Source organism: Ptychodera flava, chromosome 16 (genome assembly GCF_041260155.1).
Source record: "Ptychodera flava strain L36383 chromosome 16, AS_Pfla_20210202, whole genome shotgun sequence".
NCBI lineage: Eukaryota > Metazoa > Hemichordata > Enteropneusta > Ptychoderidae > Ptychodera > Ptychodera flava.
The window spans coordinates 21,156,403-21,168,477 of record NC_091943.1 but is presented as its reverse complement, the minus strand read 5'-3'; the positions used below and the strand labels follow the sequence as shown (position 1 = coordinate 21,168,477).

The window sequence follows — 12,075 nt, the reverse complement described above, 5'->3', positions numbered from 1 at the left end:
AAAGACGCGATACTGGACTCTAATTTGACAGCCTGCGAGGACACTTTAGGGCCAGAGAAAAGAGACTCGAGGCAGTGAAGACATCAGTATAGTGTGGATTATCCGTGGTACGACTTGCAAGGAAATATGTTCGCCATTCAAATTTATTGCATTTGTAATAAAACAGTATGAATAAACAGAGAACTTTTGAAAGCCCTTTGAAATGAGTGCACTGGGCTGCATTCACAAACACCAAGAAAGGGAGGTGGGGTTGAAAATGTCACGGATATGGTGAGGGTATTTGAAGTGATTTGTGACATAAAAGGGGCAGGAACTCGAAACCGTCTCTGGTTGATATGAAATACTGTCCATTTCTAGGTGTGACTTTTGGGTAATATTTTGGTGGTTTGGTTTTGTGTATCTACAGTAGTATCTTGTTCTAATCCCCTGAGCGTGATGAAAAGTCCAGTTTTTAACTTACCAACACAGCCATAGGTGTACAGTCAGCAAAGTTATTGTTTAAAAGTGAATGGTCTAGAATTCATTTGTCATCAATAACAACGATTACGGTCTTTACTTAGGATAACGTTTGTTATTTGTGATTTAAATTCCTTGATGAAAGTATGACAAAATTTGCATCTTCACTTAATTTTTTTTTTGAACAGTATGGCCTAATCATAGACCCTCGTTTTTCTCGAGAATCTATGGCCTAATACAGGTCTTCCAAAATAAAGCTGAATTACTTTCAAGCAAGCACACACCTCCTTGATGACAGTTAGAAACTTTTGCTCAAATTTTTCACAATATTTCCAGCAATGCTTCTCTCAATACATTAAGGGATATAGTGCTGATATTTGCAGAGGGGTGTTTGTAACTTGAAACATTCACTATACTTTGGCCCAATGTGGTTGGGTGGTTTAAAATCATCCTATCATAGCGATAAGTCTCTCACTCCTAGGACAAGGCATAGGTTGTATATACTTTGCTTTCTCATATTTGTGAATCATGGCAACTCTGACAAAAAGTAGAGAAATGTTGCTAAATCTCTTCCATTTTCTATTAACAAATAAGTTTATTGACCTCACTGTCAACAAAATACAATATTTCAAGGTATGTACATTAAAAACAAACAATCTGACCTCTGGTGTTTCCTGTGTATGTTATGTGGCACACAAAAGAACTATACAAATCATAGAATTGTGTTGACAAGAATATTCTCCTATTCTTGCACACATGTTTTTGAATATTTTTACAGTGAATTAAGTTAGATAACAGATGCAAAACTCTTTTGCTAGTTGAAGAAAAATAAGTTAAGTTTACTGATTCACAACGGTCCCTTGGTTAAAGTTTTGCACCCTGACCCCCTGGTACTCTATGACGTTATCGGACATTTATGTCCGAGCCGGGTTCAAAGGGTTAAAGTGTTTGGTGAAATAAAGGTCCTATATATATTGCTGAGTTGTCTTAATGTTCCTTTGTCACAGATACTGCATAGTACGTCAGACACATAGCATCCTTTACTGGCTTCAACCATCTTTGATTCATTTCCATGACAACAAAATCTGTCGGCCATCTTTGATAAGATTCATTCCCATAACAACGAGTGGTTAGGTGTCCACCATCTTTGATTTTTGCTTCCTACCACGACAAACATCACACAGTGATAATGGTTTCTCTGACTTCTTTCATGGCACCTTCCCCTTGCAACATCACATGTCAGCTATATCACGACTGAATCAAGTTCAACCAATTTCAATTTTCTATGAAATAAAATACTATAATTTCACAAAGTTGTCTTCTTATTTAGAAACCCTTGTGCGTTGACATGTGTAACATTAAAAGATGTCAGCGGGTATATATAGTCCTTAGAAGTCATACAAATCATTCTGTACTCTGCCGAGTTCTGTGAACAATCAGTTGTTTTGGGAACAGATGTCTGAGAAATTTGCACCAGTGATTCTGCAATGTCCTGTCACATGAAAAGCCCACCTGAAAAAACAAACAAACAAACACACAGCTATAAATGCACATAGATGATACATAAAAAAGAAAAATTGACGGGTGCTGACTGATTGCAAGAATTGGCTTTGCTATCCGTACTTATGGGAGGACGAGGAAAAGTTCAAGGCCTTTAAACATTGTAGATGTACATAAACTTAGCTGCTTGCAGACACATCAAAGGGAGGGGGGTCATCCCATCTGTAACCTGCACACATGGGACCCATACAACTGATCTGTTGCTATGCACACATATCCCAGCATCCAATATGCATATCCAAAATTTCAAAATGGTGGCTGTTCCAAAACTGGTGACCGCGGCCAAAGCAGCTTCATATAAACAAAGGAAGGAAACCAAAGTTTGTATGGCAAAGTCTTGCAGTGATTGAAAGCTAAAAAAACTGGTTAATTATAAACATGCATCCAGTGCTACATTTGCTTGAAATTCATCGCCAATTTCTGGGAAGAGGCTACGTTTATCGACAAGAAAATCACACAGTTGCAGACAGGACAACCCCTCCCTGATTACATGTAAAACTAATATCAAAGCACATGTATGGAAAAATTACCCATCATTCCATTTTCATAATTCTGTATCTAGTATTCACATATCACAGGGACAGCCTTACCTGTAACTTCAATACTAGTACCCGTAATATAACTACTCTTCCGTGAAGCTAAGAACAAACATGCGTCTGCAATATCTTCCGGCTGGCCTAATCTTCCTGCCGGTATCATGCCAAGGTGCTGTCAAAATAAATGGCAAAAGATGACAGGCATATTAGCATGTGTGATGTAGGCAAGTGTTGACGGAACTTTGGACAAATTTGGTCTGGTTACCACTTGTACTGCAGATTGTGGTGTGGTTTCATGAGATGGAATGTTACATGAAACAGATATTCAGACTCTAATGAAATTGTTACAATACTTTGTTGGTATGTTGATTTACTTGACTCATTTTTCAACTTGTACAGTAAAGGAAGTTTTTGCAATCCTGCTCATCTAAAAATAAAAAAATTCATATTTCCTTATAGGGATGGCGGCCGTTTTCAATTTCAAATACAAGTACGTTTTTGGTAATTCACTTCTCTGGTAGTAAAATTTGCATGATGACCACCGCCCCTACTTTTTATCCCTTGATTTTGAGAAAGAATGGTTGAAAGAGTCCTTGAGGAAAGTTTGAGCAAAAGTTTATTGAATCTTTTTGTTTGGTGGTTTTACAGTTTCCATAACACCATTGGAGGTAAAATTAAACCATTTTCATTATTCATGCGTGCACAGTTTATGAAAAACTAGTCAAGAATTTTGGACATATAATTATCTGTCATCCAGAGTCAGAGTCTCTTGAAATCATTTCTATACTAATGTCCTATGTTAGGCTTTGTAAGGTTTTGGTCTTTTTTGAAGCAGAACCGACAAACCTTTGTTAGAACTTTTTCCGGTACGGCCTGAGTCATCGGAGATTCTATCCAGCCTGGCAAGACAGCATTGCATCGGATGTCATGCCTGGAAAAATAGATAAATAAAGAAATGGATTGCAGAAATTACAGTATTCAAGGAATTCATGTTGGTGGCAAATTTAATATTGTAACCTACTATATATTAACTCCTACAATAACCGATGGTTAAACTTGTGCAGAATAAAACAATGGCGAGCATGTGATGCCTTCACAAAACATTTCTGACCGTCTACTGCTCTTCACACATCATGAACGCAATATAAAGAATTCTGCTACAAGGTCAAGGTCTCTACAAACCCGATTTTCTCACCCCCTTCCCCCAGGGCCTTTGCAGTTTGTTCTCGAAAGACTTCCACTCATGCAGCCAATCACACAGATACATTGATCATGACTGTCCTGAAAGTGAACTCTTTCATCATCAGACTTGGCGTCATTTCTATTGATGTAATTAGTATGGCTACGCATATACCTGGTACACATTGAAGGGGGTACACATTGAAAGGGAGGACGATGAAAAGGGTTGAAGTAGAGTACCAAGGTGATACTGTTTCTTATAATATAAGTGCTGAAACTGCCGGTGAATGAAACTGAAATGAGATACCACTGTTCATGGAGCACCACTGTTTATGACACTTTTTCTAGTCGGTAAATTCAATAATGAAAAATAACGAAAGAGCAGAAGCTAAAAAGGATTTGATTTATACACTCCCTGAAGGAGAATTTTTGAAATTCTATAAAGTAGTTTATCATTAATACTCTATTCAGGAGCTGTGGTTTCCAGTAACTGCTCCACACACAGACTGTGAGGCTGTCAGTAACTGCTCCATACACAGATTGTGTGGCTTCAAGTGAGTCATGCAAACACAGATTTGGTGGGTGGCAGTACTACTTACTCGGCAAGTTCTTTGGCCATGGTTCTTGTCATTCCCTCTATACCGGCCTTAGATGCCGTGTAGTTACACTGTCCTATGTTACCAGTCTGTGTTGAGAACAGGTGAGAACAAATACAAGAAGTGTGAATCAACAAAGATGGTCTATGAGGTAAAATTGATGACAAACTGAAATTATGAGCAGAAACATCTTTTGTTGAAAAAATCTTTCTGTACAAGGAAACTAAATTTATAGAAATAAATTCTTGTACACATCAACAAATCCTACACTCATGAAAATGTCATTATTGCATATATTGACTACAGTCATGCTCACACCCAATTGTAAATAGACGCTTGAGAAAAACACAAGCATCCCATAAAAACACTGTATGCCTTTGTTATTAATACACTGTAATTTCTGATTTGCCTACTGGTTTGTCTAGTTTCTAACTCAACTATCTGTTCACTTGAGCTTTGAGGAAAATGGCAAAGCTTCTGACATACACTAAGAGGTAAATCTATTTACTTAAATGTACTTCATGTAAATGGGTGGTGGCCCTTTTCTTTCTTGAACAAAACTAAACCTAATTCATTTCTGAGACACCATTTCTTTGGGCTCACTTTAAAGCTCTTGGCATAAGAAAACATTTCACTGTTTTGGTTTTTCGAAAATCAAAAAATGTATTCCCCCATAGAGATAACACAGAGGTGTTAGCCATTTTGAATTCCAAATATCGGTAAATGTTTACCATAACATTAAAATAGGTAATTTGTTTCTCCAGTACCAAACTCTACACGGTGACCCCTGAATTTTATTCTTGATTTGGTAAGAGAATAGTTGAAATTTTCACTGAAGAAAGTTTTGAGCAAAAGTGTAAGTCTTTCACTTTCATGGCCTTACTACCATGACTGCTATGGGGTTTTAAACAGCACAGCCAAACAAACAGTACCTGCTGCTCACAAAAGACAATTGTTATGTAGGTCATTTACCCCACACTCATCATGACCTGAGTTCAATTAGTCTAGAACATTCTCAAGGTCACTGCCCTTATGACCTCACAACCTTGAATTCAATTAGTCATGTTTGGAATGTTCTGGAAAGTTGATTAGTTGTGTAAGAGAGATAATTTTAGAACAGTAATTAGCATGTCAATAAAAGTTCTAGATTGTTCTTATATGCCTTTATAAAAGGGACGTGCTCAGCTTCCAGTCAGACTTTTGGGATCGTGTCTCTTGTGTGTTACTAAACTCCAGCAGTAGTCATTCTCAAGACTTTTCAAGACCTTCACTGCCAACGCTGGATTTATACTGTGGACTTTGTGCAACTACAAGCCTGCAAGCCAAAGGACTGTTCATTCATCCGACTGACTGTTACAACTCTGAGACTGGAGCTTTGCCGTCCCAGCTGAGATAAGTAGTCTGTACACTTTTAAAGTTTGTACTCTATCCCTGACTTAGCAATTAGTTTTAATTTCGTAATAATTTTGTTTAAACGTTAACTGCTGAGTTCACCCTTTTGTTCGTTATCCTCTGCACGTAACAAAATTGGGGGCTCGTCCGGGAAACGAATATTTTGAGCCGTTTGACAACATTTTGACAGCTTTTCAAAACTACTATATACTGTGAACTCAGCGAAATTTAATCATGGCGGAATTTAAACCAGAGGAAATGGATGACCTTGATCAGGACACATTTGATTCCCTCAGAAAAGACGACCTCATAACACTGGCCAATTTCATTAAAGTAGACTTTAACGATCTATGCACAAGCAAGAAATACAGTTCAAGATTCCAAAACATTTAGTTAAATCAGGCCATTTTGAGGAGTCTGCCTTAAAAGATTATGAGCCCGAGTCTACCTCTGAACTCAAGAAATTAGAATTAGAAATGCAGGCAAATTTGGAGATCAAAAAACTAGAATTACAAATGAGAGAAAAAGAATTGCAAATGGAAGAAAGACAGAGAGAGAAAGATAGGCAGGAAAGATTAGAAATGGAAGAAAGACAGAAAGAGAGGGAATTGGAAATGAAAGAAAAAGAATTGCAAATGGAAGAAAGACAAAGGGAGAAAGAAAGAGAGGAAAAAGAAAAGGAAAGAGAATTAGCAGAACACCGACTGCAGTTAGAAATGAGACGTTTAGAGCTTAGAAAGTCAGGAAAATTCTTCCCTTCAGACAATTTTGACATCACTAAGCATTTCAGGTTAGTTCCCCCTTTCCAAGAAAAGGATGTTGATAAATATTTCCTTCATTTGAGAAAATTGCTCAGAGTCTGGATTGGCCTAAGGAGTCCTGGTCTATGCTTTTGCAGAGTGCTTTGGTGGGTAAAGCCAGAGAAATTTATATTCAGTTGTCAGTAGAGCAGGCTTCAAATTATGATTCTGTGAAGGAATTAATTCTCAAGGGCTATGAGTTGGTGCCTGAAGCTTACCGTCAGAAATTTAGGGATTGTGAGAAGGTGAAGGATCAAACTTATGTTGAATTTGCTCGAACAAAAGAACAACTGTTTGATCGTTGGTGCTCTTCTGAAAAGGTCAGTCAGAATTATGAAAAATTACGACAGCTTGTTTTGATTGAGGAATTTAAAAGGTGCATCCGGAGTGACATCAAGACGTTTATCAATGAACAAAAGGCAGATACATTAGAGGTTGCTGCACGTTTGGCCGATGATTATTCATTGACCCACAAATCTTCATTTCTCAGCAAACCATCCCAGTCCTTTTCATACAGAAACAATGCAGGTAAATTTAACTCCTCCTTTTCATCCAAGAATTTCTCAAAGGAGAGTAGAAAATCAAATGACAACAGTTCACAAAATTCAAGTAACACTCCCACATCATCAGATCCCAAGTCTCAATCTCCTTCTGACAAACAGTTCGGTACACTTTCTTGTAATTATTGTAAGAAAGACGGCCATTTAATGTCAGAGTGTTTCAAATTGAAAAGAAAACGTGAAGGTCAAAGTAGTCAAAGTGGATCTAAGCCCACCGGCTTTATTTCTTCATCAACTCAATTAGAGTCTAATAATGTGTGTAACACATTTTCTGAGGTTAAACCCCTCTCATCCCCAATTAATGAGGTCAAGGTCAATTCTTCTCAAGATAGCATTATGGGTATTTTCGAACCATTTATTCATAATGGTTTTATATCACTTTCTAGTGATTTTTCTTCCGCTACCCCTGTCAAAATTCTAAGAGATACCGGGGCGTCCCAGTCTCTTTTGTTGGCAGATACCTGCCGTTTCTGAAAAGTCATTTTCAGGTTCTAAAGTTCTTATTAAGGGGGTAGATTGCAATGACTTTATTCCTGTTCCTCTCCATAATGTCTATTTGTCTTCGGACTTTATTTCTGGACCTGTGACTTTAGGTATTAGGCCTTTTTTGCCTTTTGAAGGGATTCACCTTCTTCTTGGAAACGACCTTGCTGGGGACAAGGTCATTACTAATCCACTTGTGACTGATAATCCTAGTTTAGATCAGGATCCAGAGCCAATTGAACAAGAGATACCCGATTTATTTCCTTCATGTGCCATTACTCGAGCCATGTCAAAGAAAACTTCCGAGAATCAAAATACTCTCAAAAATAATGTCACAGATGTTGACTTAAATGACACCTTTCTCAGTCAGGTGTTTGACACGGATCATTCCGTTATCCCTCGTGGATTTGAAACTTCCAGTAAAACTTCTGCTGACCAAAGTCAGACATTTTCTGGATCAAATCTCATTGCAGAACAACACAAAGACCCAGATATTTTGTCTTTGTTTGACAGGGTAGATGATGAAGGTAAAACTTCAGATACCTCTGTTTCCTATTATACAAAATCTGGTATTCTCATGCGTAAATGGAGACCTCCAGATGTCTTGGTTGATGACGATTGGGCTATAAAACATCAAATTGTGGTTCCAAAGCCCTATCGTGCTGAAATATTGCGCCTGGCCCATGAAACGCCCTGGCTGGTCATTTGGGAGTAAGGAAAACTTATCATAAAATTCTCAGTCACTTTTATTGGCCTAATCTCAGGCAGGATGTAACACATTTCTGTAAAACTTGTCACACATGTCAGATGGTAGGAAAGCCAAATCAGACCATTCCAAAGGCCCCTTTACAGCCAATTCCTGCATTTCAAGAACCATTTAGTAGGATTCTAATAGACTGTGTTGGACCCTTACCAAAAACAAGATCAGGAAATGAGTACATGCTGACAATAATGTGTACATCAACTCGGTTCCCAGAAGCCATACCACTGAGAAATATAAAGACAAAGACTATAGTGAGAGCTTTAGTCAAATTTTTCACTTTATTTGGCCTCCCTAAATGTGTCCAGTCCGATCAAGGCTCCAACTTTATGTCTGGTATTTTTCAACAAGTAATGGATCAGCTAGGCATTAAACAGTATAGGTCATCCGCCTATCATCCAGAAAGTCAGGGTGCTCTTGAGCGATTTCATCAAACTTTGAAAAACATGATTAGGACCTACTGTTTTGACACAGAGAAACAGTGGGATGAAGGAATTCATTTTCTGCTCTTTGCTGTTAGAGAGTCAATTCAAGAGTCTCTTGGTTTTAGCCCATTTGAGCTTGTATTTGGACATACAGTCCGTGGCCCACTTAAGCTCGTTAAAGAGAAATTCCTGTCTGACGACGATGATTGTCTGAATATTTTGCAATATGTGTCAGATTTTCGTACAAAACTCTCTAAAGCATGTGAATTAGCCAGAGAAAATCTTGAGTCATCTCAGCAGTCAATGAAAACCAAATATGATAAAAACACCTCAAAACGGAAGTTTGAACCAGGTCAAAAAGTTCTTGTTCTACTTCCAATTCCTGGCAAACCACTCCATGCTCGTTACTTTGGGCCATACCTAATTGATAAGAAATTGAGTGATTTAAATTACATCATAATAACACCTGACAGGCGAAAACAAAAACAGCTATGTCACATAAATATGCTTAAGCCATATTTGGATAGGGATAATCCTACTATAACTCAGCCTGTCAGTGCAGTCAGTTCAAACCATTATGAAGATAGTGATACTGAAACTGACTTGAGTGAAAAAACTCTAAACTCAAAGCTGGGCTCGGTCAAGCTTCAGAACTCAGAAATCCTGGAGAAGCTGGAGTCTACAAAGTTGGCACACCTCCAGCCAGAACAACAACAACAGGTGAAAGAACTGCTCCACGAATATAAACACCTGTTTCAAGATGTTCCAACGAGGACAAACGTCATCTATCACGACGTTGATGTTGGGGACAGTAAGCCTGTAAAACAACATCCATACAGACTGAATCCAACAAAAGCGAAATATCTCCAGGAAGAAGTCAAATACCTGCTGGACAATGACTTTATTGAACCCAGTAAAAGTAACTGGAGTTCGCCGTGCATACTTGTTCCCAAATCAGACCACAGTTATCGTATGTGCACGGACTTTAGGAAGGTCAACACTTTAACAAAGACAGACACTTTCCCAATCCCGAGGATTGATGACTGCATCGACCGAGTGGGAAAAGCCAAGTATGTGACGAAATTTGACCTACTGAAGGGATTTTGGCAAGTCCCTCTGACGGATCGTGCTCGTGAAATATCCGCCTTTGTTACACCAGACGGATTGTTCCAGTACAAGGTGATGCCATTCGGAATGAAGAACTCTCCAGCAACGTTCCAACGGATGATCAACGACGTCATATCCGGGCTAGACGGATGTGCAGCTTACGTTGACGACGTCGTCCTGTATAGTGACACCTGGGAGGAACACATCAAGCTCATGCGGAAGTTCTTTGAGAGACTGAGTAAAGCAATGTTGACTGTCAACCTTGCCAAATCTGAGTTTGGTTGGGCAAGGGTAACTTACCTCGGACATACTGTAGGACAGGGTGGGGTAAAACCTGTTGATGCCAAAATCAGTGCCATTTCAAGTTTTCCCATACCAAACTGCAAACGACAACTGATGCGCTTTCTCGGTATGGCTGGTTACTACAGAAAATTCTGTCCAAATTTCTCCACAATTACTGAGCCTTTGACTAACTTACTTAAAAAGAAAGTAAAGTTTGTTTGGTCAGAGCAATGCCAACAGGCATTTGATACACTTAAAGCCATACTGCAAAGTGCCCCAGTGTTGTCTGCACCAGATTTCACTTTGCCATTCAAATTAGCTGTAGATGCTAGTGATACGGCTGCTGGTGCTGTTTTATTGCAAGAGGATAGTCATGGTGTAGATCATCCTGTTTGCTATTTTTCACGCAAATTTAACAAATCCCAGAGAAACTACTCTACAATTGAAAAAGAGTGTTTATCTTTGATATTAGCTTTACAGCATTTTGAAGTTTATGTTACTTCTTCAAATCAGCCAATAGTGGTTTATATTGATCACAACCCTCTTGTATTTCTACAGAAATTTAAAGGCAAAAATCAGAGATTGCTAAGATGGAGTTTAATGTTACAGGAGTTTAATCTTGATATTAGACATATTAAAGGCAGAGACAATTTAATTGCAGACTGTCTCTCTCGTATTTAGAGTTTATTGTTGTTCACTTTCAAGAAATTTTACTTTAGAGTAAAAAAAATTTTGAGTACTTAAATCTTTTTCAAGATTACATTTGTAAAAGAAAGATTTTTCTTTGAAAAATTTTCTTTTTTTGAAGAGGGGGTGTGTTATGTAGGTCATTTACCCCACACTCATCATGACCTGAGTTCAATTAGTCTAGAACATTCTCAAGGTCACTGCCCTTAATGACCTCACAACCTTGAATTCAATTAGTCATGTTTGGAATGTTCTGGAAAGTTGATTAGTTGTGTAAGAGAGATAATTTTAGAACAGTAATTAGCATGTCAATAAAAGTTCTAGATTGTTCTTATATGCCTTTATAAAAGGGACGTGCTCAGCTTCCAGTCAGACTTTTGGGATCGTGTCTCTTGTGTGTTACTAAACTCCAGCAGTAGTCATTCTCAAGACTTTTCAAGACCTTCACTGCCAACGCTGGATTTATACTGTGGACTTTGTGCAACTACAAGCCTGCAAGCCAAAGGACTGTTCATTCATCCGACTGACTGTTACAACTCTGAGACTGGAGCTTTGCCGTCCCAGCTGAGATAAGTAGTCTGTACACTTTTAAAGTTTGTACTCTATCCCTGACTTAGCAATTAGTTTTAATTTCGTAATAAATTTTGTTTAAACGTTAACTGCTGAGTTCACCCTTTTGTTCGTATCCTCTGCACGTAACACAATGATGCCTACCAGGTCATGACCTCTCATTGACCTCTCACCTTTCCTGATATACTTGACATGTTGATGATGGAGCCATGTTTGATTTTATTATCAATCATCAGCTTGCTGATTGCCTGAGTGACTAAAAATACTCCCTGACGACGAAAAAAAGTGTACATAGTTGTAATTCCACAACAGATGACATATCTAAGGGGATGGACACAAACATGGCAGTCGCACACTAGTAAAATTCTAAACTGTGTTTTTTATGTGTTGACATCACTCGGTCAGACACCGATCGACACTGCTCTTTCAGCTACACTGTCACTGACTCAATGACAAATTTTTGCAGTTCACACTCAATATAAAACAGTCAAATCCTAGTTACGACAATAAACCTACTGTCTATATGGTCAAATCATTGCGTGTACGGTGAATAAATCTCCACACACGACACAAATAAAGTGATTTCAGTCTCTGAAAAGTGACAGTAGGTCCAGTTAATGCTTGTTCCATATCTTGTTTGTTGAACATCTAATATACTTAGTAAGCAAATGGAGAAGTGTGC

General features: G+C 38.3%; 1 protein-coding gene across 1 annotated transcript in view; it reads right to left on the bottom strand.

Annotated features, from left to right (window-relative positions):
• Nucleotides 1-1,026: 1,026 nt before the first annotated feature.
• Nucleotides 1,027-12,075, bottom strand: part of LOC139114265 (estradiol 17-beta-dehydrogenase 8-like) — an 84,563-nt gene continuing 73,514 nt past the window's right edge. The window contains exons 4-8 of the mRNA XM_070675858.1: nt 11,567-11,662; nt 4,331-4,416; nt 3,399-3,483; nt 2,607-2,724; nt 1,027-1,968 (exon numbers count right to left, since the gene is read on the bottom strand). Of these exons, the coding sequence (XP_070531959.1) occupies nt 1,952-1,968; nt 2,607-2,724; nt 3,399-3,483; nt 4,331-4,416; nt 11,567-11,662 (402 nt within the window). The 3' untranslated portion in view covers nt 1,027-1,951. The remainder of the gene's footprint in view (nt 1,969-2,606; nt 2,725-3,398; nt 3,484-4,330; nt 4,417-11,566; nt 11,663-12,075) is intronic.